General features: G+C 42.3%; 1 protein-coding gene across 1 annotated transcript in view; it reads right to left on the bottom strand.

The window, feature by feature from the left end:
- Positions 1-851: 851 nt before the first annotated feature.
- KCNB1 (potassium voltage-gated channel subfamily B member 1) overlaps positions 852-15,050 on the bottom strand; it is a 192,641-nt gene continuing 178,442 nt past the window's right edge. Inside the window, exon 3 of the mRNA XM_083446846.1 lies at positions 852-12,392. Within this exon, the coding sequence (XP_083302972.1) occupies positions 10,362-12,392 (2,031 nt within the window). The 3' untranslated portion in view covers positions 852-10,361. The remainder of the gene's footprint in view (positions 12,393-15,050) is intronic.

The following is a 15,050-nucleotide window of genomic DNA, read 5'->3' as shown; positions in this document are numbered from 1 at the left end:
TGCACTACTGCTTATACCACATAAAGTGGCTTTTTCTGTCTGGCACTGGCTCCCAAGACCTCTGGCAGAAAAGTCCCATCACCTGCTACATGGCCCCTTTTAGCTGGAGATGCCTGGGACTGAAATTACATACCCAATGAGTCCATGTTGCATAGCTCTTTGCTTTCTCCCACATAGCGGAATGCCGTTGGCTTCTCTTTGGGGCAGGAAATAAATCACTTAGGATGGGGACACCATTACGGTGAGGGCAAAACCCACCTACCAGCCCACTAGATGGCCTCACTTCCACCAGCTGGAACTTCTTTCGGTTGTGCAATTTATAGAACAATATCCAGGCCTTGAGGGCTGGGAGAATATACTGATTTTGGTTTCTCCCAGTTTCTCATAGACAGCATGGCTACTAATCAGGGATGATGGGAGTTGTAGTATACATACATCCTGCCCATCCTAATGAATGCATTTCACTACTTGTACCTGCGTAAAAGGTTCCTAAACTGGATAATGGGAGGACCAGCTGACATTTGGGACAAACATATCCATTTGAGCTATTAAAGGCTTAATGTGGTAAAATGGTATTTTGCAGCACAAGGCAGTCACAGGTTCACATCTTGTTGCATATACTGCAAATCTATCTAATCTATCTATCTATCATCTATCTATCATCTATCTATCTATCATCTATCTAACCACTGGCTATTTCTTCAGACTGCTAGATATCTGGCACCAGCTCTTCCCATTATTCAATTACTTTTATGAAAGTTCCATATAACACAAGGTTTCATGTTAGATCATGTCGGAGCCTTTGCTTGTCAGAGCTGGAGGCCTATATAATAAATTTCCACACCGTGTGATTCTGTTGATGCAATGGAATCAGCTCTTTATTATAAAGGAACAGAAAAAACAAACAAACAAACCTGGCCACATGCTATATATATATAACAGAGGTAACCAAAGTGGTAGCCTCCAGGCGTTTTGGGCACCAATTTACATCAGTGCCAGCCAGTATGGCCAGTGGTGAGGGATGATGGGAGCTGTAGTCCACAACATCTGGATGATGCCATGCTAACTATTCCTGGCCTACAGCAGCTGCTTGATTACATATCCCAGCACATCTAAGCAATGTCAGATCCTAATTGGAACAAATTGTGGATTCTTTGCTCAGTTTATACTTGGGCAAATCCCTCTAGTCTATGCAAGGAATGGAGTAACCAGATGCAAATGAAGGCAGGGCTCTTGGTCTCATTACCTAGCAAGTGTGGCGATAAGGGATGTAGGAAGTTGCCTTTTATCATGTCCATCTAGCTTAGTATCGTTTGTGGACTCTACACTAACAGCAGTGACTCTCTAGGGTTTTAGACAGAGTGCCATCCCTCTGCAGCCCTACATGATGATTGAAACTTTGCATGCAAAGCGCTACAGCCCTTTTGCTTGATGTAAGATTATATTTGAAAAGGAGGAAATACTGAAGCCTTCAGCGCAGAAGTGCAGGGAGCAGGTGACTGAAGCATCCATGCCTTCTCTTTCCCCTCTGCAAAACCCCTTCCCTTAAACCAAAGTTCTGTGTTTTGCATTAAGTGGCATCTACTTCCCTGTTTCCCGTGCCTGCCACTTATTTATTGAGTGGGGATTTGAACTCTAGTCTCCCAGGCACTCTAACCATTACACCACACGGGCTCAGTTGCCTCCTGTGCCTTCAACAGCTTTCTTTCTTTTATATTTGGCACAGAGATGAAGCAATCGAGAAGACGCCACTTGCTAAATTTCCGAGTGCCAGGCAGCTGTTACAGGCACCAGAGCGCAGCTTCCACTCCAAAGTTGGCAAGCGTCTTTCCCACTGGTCTCTGCAGGAGGAATCGCACTGGAGGCTAGCAGGCAGGTTTATGCTTCCTGGGAGGATGTGCGGTGCTGTGAAGCTGGCACAGATAAGCTTATGCCTGGCTGTGAGGGAAGCCTTTTTGTTTCTGTGTATCTTGTCTTTGCTGGGACTGTGTTTTAATTATGTTTTCACACTGCCTGGTAAATGCTGTGCTTCTGAAGGTGTGCAGAGTGCTCTTTCCTAACCACACCAGCACCAGTTCCTGCTCTCAAGGGGAGGGGAATTCAGAATCATCTGGACCAGGCTTCCTCAACCTTAGTGCCCTCTAGATTTCAGCTCCCGCCTGCGTTGGCTGGCGCTGATGGGAACATCTGGATACCACTAGGCTGGAAAAGGCTGGTCTGGACTTTTGGAGCACCCACTTTCTTTGCACACAAAACATGCGGTGGATAAGATCTTCTCAACTGGCCACTTATCCTGCCCAAAGGATTGAGCCCATTATGTAATCCATGCACTCTGATTGGTTTTAATCTTATTATAACTGATGTACATCTGGAAAGGGACCTCATGGAGGTCAAAGTATGAAGTTAACGGATTACATGTCTGCGTTCCACTTAGATCAGAGTCTGAGCCATTCCGACTGGCACGCGCAAACATACACACACTCCCACAGGAGGAGGAAATCTTCACGTTAACTCCCATTTGCACTTTTGAAACAGATTAAGGAGAATATCAAAACACGACAAGGTTGGACTCCACGACCTTTTTTGCAGTCATCACAGTTCAGTGGGAAAATACTGTAACATTCTTTTAGAACGGACACACACGCAAAATGAAATAAGAAGGTCAGCTATGGAAATTGTTGACAATAGAGACTCTAATATATTATTCTGTAATACAAAAGAAGAATTTTGACTTGATTGCCCTATTATAAATTTGCTAAAAATACAGTCATATATTTATATATCATTCCCCACCCCCACCCCATTGTTTTTTTATCGGAACAGAAAAATAGACTACTCTGGAATGCATGAAAGTCACCTGACTTTCCCCTCAGCACTACTTACAGAGCCAACACAATGGCAAACTGGAGGAACAGCAAACAGCTGTACTTTCAACCAGAACTTTATTAAAGCCATATTCTCCCTGACAGGTTGTTTATAAAGCAACCTCCATGACTACTTTTGCTTTGTTTTGGTTACCATCTAAGGGGAATTAATGATTGGTCGTACGGGAAAATTTGACAAAGGGAAAGAGTGACTCTGAAACCTCTGTGCTCTCAGTTCATTGAGAGTGGATTCCCACAACCCTGGTTTTTTTAAAAAATGGGATGAGTGAAAGTCCCATATAATGGGCGGTTTGATGGAATTGCTCCTCTTGGACGTTCCATGGAGCTTTAAAGAAGAAAATCGTGTCCAAGCACAACAATTTACTGAGGGTAATTTTGATGTAAGTAGGAGCCTCAGTTTGGCTAGCTCATGGGGAGTCAACATGGTGCCCTCCAGAGGTTTTTGAACTACAACTCCCATGAGCCCTTGCCAGAAAAGCTAATGGTCAGGGATGATAGGAGTTGTGGCCCAACTGGGAATGGATGGCTCTGTCGGTGTTGTTTCTCATTTTTCCAATCTTGAATTTCTGCAGCAGTTTGTATTATCTTTTAAGAAATCCTCATGAGACATCATCAGACTTTTAGTGTGACTTTTTCCAAATCGGCACATTTTTGTACTTAGTTCTGCTTAATATACATATTTTTGCAATGCCATTCCCCCAAATATTTCTTACGTTATTTTCAACAATACATTTTTTAAAATATACACTTTACCCTATTATATGCATTTTAGGACATCTTACTTCTGTTGCAAAAGTTGGAGATGAGTGAATTTTTAAAGAATAGCTGTGTTTGGGTTCACATATTTTCTTGGAAAGTGTGAATTTTGTAGATTGGCCTTTAAATGTGAGTCAAATCCAATTTCTCCCTGTACCCCAAGCCCAACAACACCCAAAGGACACCATGTCATCTATCCCCTTTAAGAAGGGCTCTTGAGAAGCTGAGTACTGTTAATGCTAGTTGACAGACAGAGGCTGTTAGGCAGCTAAGTAGTGAGATAGGGGAAGAGGACGTCCACAGCTGCAGCATCCCTCATCATCACAATGCAGGAGGGTTATGTTAATTTTCTCCCTTAAATGCTGATAGCTGGATTTTTGTCCAGTTGCCTGTTGGAACGCATTGGGGAGCTGGCAGCTGTGGAAGCAAGCAAGAGTGCCTCAGATTTAGCACTCCCATGGTGGAGCAAAGCTGGACATACAATAAGCCCATCATGTGATAACCGCCATGTGAACGGGCTGTGTGAATCCACGTTCACATACATTAGTGTTTTAGCCATGCCACAGAGTACCCACTGCTATTGTTGCTTTATGTGGCGATTGTACCAATGGCATGGCATGGGTGCTTTGGAAGAGTGTTCTGATCTACCAAATGTCATGTGGAATGTATCAGTCGAGAGAATGCGGCTTTAGTAACCTCCACATGAGCTTGAAATACCCCTGGTATACGAATCACAAGTTAGTACCAGTCGTCATTCTGTCAAGACATAAATATAGAATAGGTACAAATATTATCAATACATTACAGTCTTTTTTTTTTTACAGAAGAGAATACTGTTTTGCTTAAAAATCTTGTACCTTATTAGCTGCAAAGGGAAGGGAAGGCTACAGTTTATGATAGCCATAGTTGCTAAGGTAACACGTCACACTGATTTGGATGCAACGTGATATACGCAGGGGGGAAAATTCCTCAGGCCCTTTGCCACACAGTCTGTTCGGGGAAGAAATACGCATCCTGCGGGTCATCTTTTTCTTCTTTTGCAATCATTGATTCTCAAGACTTTCATAAAATGTGGACCACCCGTAGGACAGGACAATGCTCTTCATGTTCCTGAAGTGTGCTTAGGTGACGTTTCTATGAAAAAAGGCACTGAGAAATCTACCATAATCACAAATACGGCTATTTTTTTCCCTTGCTAAAGGAAAAAAGAAGAAGCAAGCTAGCAGCTGAGGTAATCGTTGCCCCTCAGCTAAGTGCAAGGTCTGCACTCGTTCTTTTCAACCCATTTGCTGTCCATCATGGGGCAGGCAAACAAAGATGGAGGCAGGTACAAGGTTTGTCAGATGGCATGATTTCCCTCTCCTCCCCCAGCACACAGTTCTATGCACCATTTCTGGGGGTTCTCCTGACCCACCCGGGCCAATTTTGGGGGGAGGAGAGAGAGGAAACCACTGTTGCACAAATGGAAGTCCTTGAGCAGAGTGTCTGCTCATGGGACTTGTTAGGCGAATTCTGCCCTGTAATATGTTTGTTTATTTGCATGGTGCATAGCACATAGGCAAAGATTTTAAAAAAGGAAAGTGCTGATGATCAAATGCCGAGCGAATACTTCCTGCCAATAAAGTTTATTGGGTCAAGAGGACCATTTAACTATGGTTATTTAGGAGCTATTGCTCTGGAAAAAATTTTTCTCACCATCCCAGCAAATGGTCTATCTCCAAAGTAGATACCTACACTCCACTTTCTCTCATCTCGTATGCTCATTATTGTTTGCTGGATTCTCTTTTTTCTCTCATGCATCTCTGTATCTTTTAGAAAAAAAGATTTAACAAGAAAACAAGTTCTGCTGGGCAGTACCATTTCCGGGGCACCCAGTACCCCTGGGCAGCTCCTGGGCCTCCAGCCCTGCCTGTTGCCTGCCCTGACCCTCCTTTAATATTTTTTTGGCCCAGCATTTTAAGCGAAGACCCAGCAGTTAGTCTAGATACCATACTTATTTTCCACCATGCCTGAGTGCAGTGTGCTGTGTTGAAGGCATTGTGGGAAATCAAAATGGCGGCTGGGCAACAGCTACCTGGTGCTGCTCTGATTGCTGCCACTAGGGAGGACCAGCAGAGCCCAATGACAGAGGAGGGAGCTCACCTAAGGGTGCTTTGTCCCGGGCCCCTTCAAACCTGAAGCTGGCCGTGCCTATTTCAGGCAATCGGTGTTTTGGATGTGTGTGTTTCCACAGAGTGACGGGGACAGCCCGTCAAGAGACACATCAAATGGGACTCCTGCTTGTCTGTTTTACTGTAGGGCCACAGCAACTGGTTTACCACACAGAGTGTTTGCTCATTCTACCTCCTCTTGGCAACTTCAGCTAGTGAAAGGGCCAGCTATGCATCTAACAAACAAGCAAATTGTACAGAGGCGTTATTTTCAATACTTTATGGATTTCTGAACTGTGGTCCCCCTAAAAAAACACCCCACTACTTTTCCCTTTTGTGATGAGTGCAGACCCTTCCCCAATTCTTTTGGATTTTTGCTTTCATTCCAAATGCTTTTCAAAAGTTCAGAGTAGATTTCCCAGTGCTCATACATCTATACTTAGTTTGTACAAAGCAGTTCATTGTCAGGCATCATTTAATTTAAATTAATCATAGGACACAATCCTAGGTTCTCCGGCGCAAGCTGCACTGAAATGAACAGAAGATACAGGACCATTGCTAAGGTTTTGTGTAGAAGCCATTCACAGCAGTGCGGTTTGCCCCAGAGATCCATGTTTGTTTGTTATTTGTGGGGCACAAAATGTGAGCTAGAACAACACTTTCACAAACAGAAGAAAGAAATGTTTTTGAGCATAGTGTATGCCCATCTTTAATTATTCTCTTTCTATAAGAAATCTATAGGACTTTGGCGGTTCACACTCAAAGGATAGATACTTTATGATACTTTTGAACAAAGCTGTCAAAAGTGACCCGGTAACATGCTACTTGAGAAGTTTGCGCTAGATGAATGATAGTTTTGTGTCACGCTACGCCCACGCAAGGCAATAACAGGGCCTTTGGTTACAAGGAGAGTTGCACCAGTTGATATTCCAGGTTTGTTTTTTAAACGCCGCGATTCTTGTGACTGTCATCTAGGAACTCAAATGTCTCATTTCCAATAGCGATTTGTTAAATACTTTTTCTCTATATGGCTATAGTCAAACGCATTTGCTTCCGGATATGAAAAATACAATTCCTCTGAAAACTTTTTACATGAAAGAATCAGCTCTAAAATATGCAATGTGGAAATCACCATTGTATACTTTTTATATATCAAAAAGTAATTTTTCCCTGAATTTGTTTTTATTTAAAACATTTGTGCTGATAATGGACATGACAGACTTTTAACACAAACAATTTAGGGGTTTGACTTGCAAAGGACCTAATTCACTTGCCTTTGCTTAAGCACATAAGCAGTCTAGGTCTTGCCTCCCTGTCAATCCCAGTGTTGAAACTATTTAACACCCCCTCACTTAAAATACATGGGAGTTTTCCGTAGCAATTGGTTTTCATCCCTAAAATAATCTTTCCCAGAGTCTAGTCCTAAACATGAAGGAAGCTTCCCGAGTTCAATGGAACTCACTTAATAGTCAGTTTAATTAAGAATGGATCACTGCAATAATATGCTTAAAGCTCATTTGCTGTATCATTAGTTCCTAATAATTATTTGATTGTTACAACTTAACTCTTCTAAGTACATTGTATGAATTACTGTGAGGCTCACCCTTAATGCAAGTTTTGAATGAACAAAGACGGACTTCTAACTTGGGGTAGGGGGTGTTCTTTTCAAATATGCTATTCTGTTGAGACTTTTGAATACAGAGGTGCATTTTGGGCTGCTGACTGTGCGACTTCTTGCACGGAAAGGAGCTTATCTGACTTTTACTGGCCTAAACTGTACACAATTTGAGCTTATCCATATCTTGATCTGTCTTATGCGCATGTGAGTGAATAGGACAATAGCGTAACCGTAAGGCCTCTCTGGAAATATTGGGAAATGATTCAGTAACCCCAACAGTACTTGATTACTGAATAATTCAGCCAATGTGCAACATCTCCATACCTACATATAATATTGTGCCAGCCAGAGGTCTAACTTAACAAAGCGATAATGACAACCCCAATGCGCTTATTGCTTTTGTCCATCCATGCTGTGTGCATTAGAGGCAGGAGTACAGTACAGCTTGAATGGACAAGAATGACAGTCATGACCAACCAATGACTATATGACATCGGAAACGTAACTGTTTGACGAAACATGTACATCCAGATAGTGGGGTAGTCTTTTTCAGGGGTGCAATATATTACTGACAGCTTTTCGTTTCAGAAAAATTGAGCCTCGAGGCCTGTAGCATGCAGGTGGTTTATGCATCACTGTAGGTGCAATGCACATCACTGATAAAACACCCATGTCTAAAAAGGTTACTGTGCTTCCAAATGGAGGCTTAATATTGTAAATGGGCCATTCAGATACTGCACACAGGTCACTGACAACAGGTGTTTTTTTAAAATGTTTTGGGTTTCGCCCGGGGAAGGCTAAATCCAGATGATACGGGGGCAGGAGAGAATACAGGCCAGCATTTTGATGCCAGCAATGTAATGTGGATGCTGCGAAAAATCTGCATGCATGAGGAGCACATATCCCATAATAAACACCCAGCTGGAAGCAACCTTAATTTGATGTACTGGCCAAAGAACTTCACTATCCCAAGGTTTTTAAATCCTTGAATATGGCCAGTGAAAATATTGTATATCGCCCATATGCAATATTTTGGTATCTTCCTAGAAAAACTGAACAAAACCCATATTATTATTGTAGGAGGAAAACAAGAACATGACATTTCTCTATACTACTTTTACCAACTTGCTCCAAAGTTTAGTTCATGTCTATTTCACATGTGTTTATTGGGGGGAAGGCAGTGACTTAACGTTTCTTCTTCTACTGCCCACCTCTTATACTAGACTTTGAGTCCACATCAGAGTACCGTGTACCCTGAAAGAGAAGTCAAACTTTCAATGACACATATACTACAGCAACAATGGACACAACATTAAGTGTTATCATCACAGTTATCGCAGTTCGTTACCAGGTGGGTAACAAATCACAGATGTGACGAGGCACAAATCAAGATAGTGCTTGTTTTAAAGTGCTAGGTTGTTTGTTTGTTTTTTTTTTTAAAAAAAATACATTCTCTCTGCTTCTCTACGCCACCTTTGTCAAACGCAATAATAAAATCAACATAAAGTGCTTTTGATATCAGCAAACCTAAATGATACAAGATTTAATATACCAGCCTAGCTTATAAATCCAAGCTGGTATTTATGGTTTTCTTTAAAACGGCCAGTTTAAAAGCAAAATATTTGAAACTTGATTCTCTTCTCATTTACACCACACCTGTGAAACTCCAGTGGGAGCCTCTTATGATTCACAACCAGTCCAAATGAGAGGAGGATCAGGCTAATTGCTTAGGATTGTTACTATTTTTGCATATTTGTGTTTTTAAAACTTGCATATCTTTTCATTCTGCGCTATTTAAGTGCAAAATGTGGCAGAAAGATTCTTCTGGCATGGATAACAGATTAGGTGTAAGCCATGAAAGGATGTGCAAATAATTCAGGGAGCCGACATTTAATGCCTTTTCATACTATTAACTTTAACCTCCTTTTGTGCTGGAGATGATCATAATGCCAGTATGGACTCCCAGCTTAATTCTTTGGTCATAATCTCCAGGGGTTGCACTGTCCTTTCGTTTGCATTATGGCTGTGGTTTTGGGTAGTAGCCTTCCCCCAACACACAAAAGGGTTAGCTACATCTTGGTTGCTCCCTTCTAAGAATACCAACCAAACCCTCTCACCCATAAGAGCAGAACAATGCTTCCTTCACACATCCATTCCCATTGTCTTTTCAGTTTGAAAACTGCCTTTCTAATCTCAGTTTAAAAACTGCTTTCCTGATCTCTGTCTTGGTGTTACTATGAGCAGTAATAAGTGCTATTCTTAGCTATAATTTTGAAGGGGTGTTTTGGATTTAGATACAAGTGGTGCAACTCACCCTGCTGTTACTTTTTTTATAAAGAAAACTTCAGGTCTCAATGAATCTTGAAGTATTAAGCACACACAGAGAATTTAAACAGTTTATTTCTCAATTCACTGAATCCGCAATTTAACCAGCCCATTCTGTTACCTTTAGACCTCGTATCCCTCAGAGAAGAAGGCATAGCTGGGGATGTTTGAAACAGTTGCCCTCATGCAAAAAGTGTTGCATCACTGATTATTCTTACCACACCTAACCATTTCTTCCAGTATTTGACTCTGGCCACCTTGGTCTCCTTTAAAGGGGTACTGCAGTGTCGGGTGCTGATACTGCCACATATAAGAGATCCATCAAAGAAGGGGGGGGGGGAGTGAATGGAATATTTGGTCACACTAACTTCAATGAAGGAAGTCGAAAGGAGATCAAATTATGACCAAGATGCACAATCTTCGTTTCATTTGATGGCTGTGGGCAGTAACTTTGTAGTGGATCCAGAGAAGGACTTATTCCTGAGCCCACCTTGAGGGCATCCTCTTGCTTTTAAAAAACAGGTGGCTTGTTTCAGTCAAAAGTTCATGCCATGCAGAAGCTCTTCTTCGTGTGTTGAGTGTAAAGGCATTCCTTTTCAGCTTTCACCAAAAGTTCTGGGTTACATGTCAGATCTTTTGATCATGTGTGTTACCATGTCCTCCTCCACCCGGTAATATGTGAACCTCGGGTGAAATGTGGTTCTCTAATTTGATAGTTTCCTGGTTACCACGGGTTCTTCCAGTGATACTTTCCATGGAATAAAGGCAATTTTGCCCAATTAGCTTGGGTGAGGAGGGTAAAGCAGCAGTCTCTAAGTGGTTCTTCTCTGTTCTATAAACACTATCCCTTTGCCTTAAATAGCCACCATGTGTAATGCTGTATTTGGGAGCTGGGTTTCCTGGTGGGGCTTTGGGAGGGCTTGAGTCATACAGCAACTGACCTTCATCATCAGTATCGGCGTCGATATATTTATGTATCCCAGCATCGTGGAAGTTGAAAACTATTGCTGCCTGCTTCTCGGGGGATTTTGTGGGTGTTCGAGTACTTGCAGTAGTATAGATAGAGGTTTCTGGACTCATCAAAGACCGATCAGAGTGGCCAGAACTATCTGTAGCTGCTCCTGTTGCTCCTTTGCTCTTGAGGGGATCTGGGTATATTCTCAGGACGTTTGATGCTGTTGGTCCTATGGCATCCTCTTCCATAAAGTTAACCTTCAGGGATCTCAATTTTAGAGGATTGGTGACTTTTATGGTACTTTTGGGGCTCTCTATGAAAAATGTAGAGCAACGACTGCTTTCTAGATTTGGTTTTATCTCCATGAATTTGGACCCGCTTCCCTCTGGCCTATATGGATCCTGAAGTGGATTTATCCCACCTTTGTTAGGCAGCGTAGTTAATGGGCTATGGGAATATCTCCCGGAGTCGGGAAATTCTGTAGCACAGCTTATATAACTGTCAATACTTGACATGCTCCTCATGTCAATTATTCCATCTGCCCGAGTGGTCAGCAAAGGGACCATAGGGCCAGGAATAGCTTCCATTTCTAATTCTTCCTTTTGCTTGTTGGGTTGACCTGACTCCTTCATGTTGAGGTTGGGCTGGGACTGAGCTTTCGCCATTTTGCTGTACATGTCTTCCAGCTGTTGAACATTCAGATGCTGAGGACTGGAAGATGAGCGAGCCTTTTCTGGCGACCCTTGTTCCTTTGTCTCTAAAGATTTGTTGGAGCTAGTTTCAGAGAGAGATCTCTTGGCCCACTTCCACTTGCTTGGGGATAAGTGATTGTCCTGAATTTTATCCTTTTTGCCTGCATTTTCTCCCTTTTTTTCAACGACTATGTCCATCAGTTCTATACTACGGGCAAAAGCATCCTTCATATTCATGGACACAATGCTCCCATTTCTTTTTGCTCTTTCAAGAGCTTCTCTGCGCTTGATGGCTTTTTCCTGCCTCTTCTGCTCTTTGTAGAACTCAGAGAAGTTATTTACAATGATTGGTATAGGGAGCGCAATGACTAAGACACCAGCGATGCAACACAAGCCACCGACGATCTTACCTAAGAGTGTTTTAGGGTAGATGTCTCCATAGCCAACTGTTGTCATAGTTATGGTTGCCCACCAGAAGGATGCTGGGATGCTCTTGAATTTCGTATCCTCCTCATCTTTTTCTGCAAAGAACACCAAGCTCGAAAATATCATAATCCCCATGGCCAGAAACAAAATGAGCAACCCAAGCTCATTGTAGCTTCTCCTCAGCGTAAATCCCAGGGATTGCAAACCGGTGGAGTGCCGAGCTAGCTTGAGAATTCGGAGTATCCTCATGATACGGAATATCTGAACGACCCTCCGCACGTTCTGGAACTGAAGTACACTTTTGTTTGACTCTGTGAGGAAGATGGTGACGTAGTATGGCAAGATGGCTAACAAGTCGATAGCATTCAGCGGCCCTTTGAAAAACTTCCATTTCTTAGGAGAGGAGAGGAACCGTAAGAGGTATTCCATTGTAAACCATGCAATGCACACAGCCTCGACATGGGCTAACTGGTGGTTATCGGTGGGATTTCCATATTCATCTGTGCCTTGGAGCTCAGGAAGAGTGTTGAGTGACAAGGCAATTGTAGAGAGGACGATGAACATGATGGAAATGATTGCCAAAATCTGCAAAGAAAACAGAAAGTGGTTAGGGCCACTGAAATGGGTAATGATTTCGCATCGTTAAAATCATTTCATTTCCTGCTCTCACTTTTGCACATCAAATGCTGAAATGGATGGGCACAGCTTGCCTAGGTCCATAGGCCTCCATAGAGCTGCTCTGGGTGGAACTTAGTTGGATACAAACCATCGTTTTTGTTTTGGATACCTGCTTTATATCATTGCATAATGGTCTTTGTATTACATATTTTATACACAGATCCCAGGCACTACCCTGGTAGCCTTCATGTTCAAGGATGGGATATAAACTTAATTTTTTAAAAATGAAACAAAAGGCAGTAAACATGTGAAACGACCTGCCAAGATTATTGCTTTTAAGGGAAATAAGAAGTGGAATTTCATGTTCTTGTTAAAACACTTAGGTGTTACAAATGACCTCCCCATCTATAGTTATGGAATTAAGAAACGTTCTTAGGTTCCTCTACTTCCCAAGCAGATAATCTGCTCACAGTGAAGGGCAATAGTACCTTGATTTCTTTTGTTGATAAAGCACTTTCATATTTATGCTAAAAATCTTTTCTGAGTAATTCAGTAGTACATTAAAATAGATATTTATATGTAATGACCAGACTTCCTGTAATTGCTCTCAAATCTGGGTCCCCTTGGGACCAGTCAAATTTTGATACTTCAGCAGATGCTGGGATTATGTACCATATCCATACTCGACATTTCAGCTACCAAGGGTGTGTTTTCTACATTCCATTTAAGATTAGTTCTTTCCTTGTTAACTTGGTTTATCCTCATCTGTATCTCAAACATTATGATTGTTATACCCTTCCTAATCTGATGAATACATCTGGTAAAGAAGCCTGAGGCCTTCGAAAGATTAGGAATCATGGTAAATTGCCAGGCACCTATTAATGATGAGCAAATCTGTCAATTTCTGTTTTCTCCAACCTTAAGTTCACAGTTCTTCACATTTCCACATCAGCTTGCTTTAAAAACAAGAAACACAATTGCCCCTAAAATACACATTTTTGCACAGCAAATTTTCCTACACATAATGCATTTTTGTATGCTATTTGTCAGGGACCGGGCAGAGGAGGAATGGTGGAGTCCGCCTCCCTATCCTGACCCTTCCAGGAAGGAGGAGGATGAAGACAGTATAGATTTACAACAGTGGTCTGCGGGAGGTCACAGCTCAGAGGCAAATGAGGGGGGAAACTGGGAAATCACGGGACAGCCAAAACAACACCCAGATGACACGTTGTCATTCCAGACCCTCCATCTCCCAGAACCCGGAGAACCTTAAAGGTAGGAGACCAAAGAGCTCAAAGACAGAGGGCAAGTAGCAGCACCCATAGAGGAGACGATGAGAATGATGAATGAGAAAGTGGGAGAGGTGTGGGGTCGAGATTCACTCGGTACAATGCCATTATCCAAGAGGCTGGGTTCTATTGCCTGTCTGTGTAAAGAATGAAATAAAAAAGGATGATAAGAAACATTTCCTTGTCCTTATACTTTTCTGGGCAACCAGATGGGAGGCGCTGACAGCATCCTGACATTATCACCAATATATGCACTTTTAGACAGAGTTTACCCCAGTATATGTATTTTTTTTTCTACACATGACTCAGAATCATAGAGTTGTAGAGCCATCAAGTCCAACTCCCTGAGCTAGGGTGGAGAACTGCACTGTAAAAGTTGGAGAAGTATGAATTTTGAAGGATGGCTGTGTTTTGGTTCACATATTGCCTCAGAAAGTGTGAATTAGGTAGATTTGCCTTTAAATATGAACTCAATTGGATTTCTTCCCCATCCCTAGCTCTGTACACTTTCTGAATGCTTATCGTCTTCCGCGCTGAATGTAAACACAGCAGCGGTCACGATGCATCAGCCTCTGTGCACATCCACCTGCTTGGACAAAAATCAAAATAGAACAAGCTGAAATAGAGCCCTTGATCTTACAGTAGAAGCTGCCAGTCACAGTCACACACAAAAGCAAATGGTAGATCAAGGTGCTAAAACGTTGCACTTGTCAGGAATTCACATCACATATGGGCATAGAATACCTTGTCTGGAAGCATTGGTCCACCTGACCAATATAAGAAGTACCCATGCATTGGTAATATTCTCGTTGCAATATTAAGTTAGATGATGATGATGATTGATTTGCCCATCCTTCACCCTAAGGTCCCAGGGTAGGTTACCGCATTAAAACACAGCGTCATAAATAATTCAAAAGATCTTACAACCATAAAAATAAAGTGGTTCCTAATAGCATATACCTCAAGTCTCAAAAGCCAGGTTAAAGACGTTTTCAGCATTCTCCACTTCCTGGACCCACCCAAGCAATCACCTTTGGCTTGATCCAAGAAGACAAAGTGGTCAGCAGCCAAGGGTGGTCAGATGCACTTCTTAAAGCAGGATGCCCACCTCCTCGGCCCACAATAATCTAAAGTAGCCTTTCTCAACCATTGGTCCTTGTTGGACTACAACTCCCATTACTCCTAGCTAGAAGGACCAGTGGCCCGCGATAATGGGAGTTGTAGTCCAGGGGTCAGCAAACTTTTTCAGCAGGGGGTCGGTCCACTGTCGCTCAGACCTTGTGGGGGGCCAGACTATATTTTGGGAAAAAATTGAACGAATTCCTATGCCCCACAA

This window comes from Podarcis tiliguerta (assembly GCF_965153285.1).
Source record: "Podarcis tiliguerta genome assembly, chromosome: 6".
Taxonomy (NCBI): Eukaryota; Metazoa; Chordata; class Lepidosauria; order Squamata; family Lacertidae; genus Podarcis; species Podarcis tiliguerta.
Note: the sequence above shows the minus strand (reverse complement) of the source record. Positions and strands in the feature narration are given on the sequence as shown.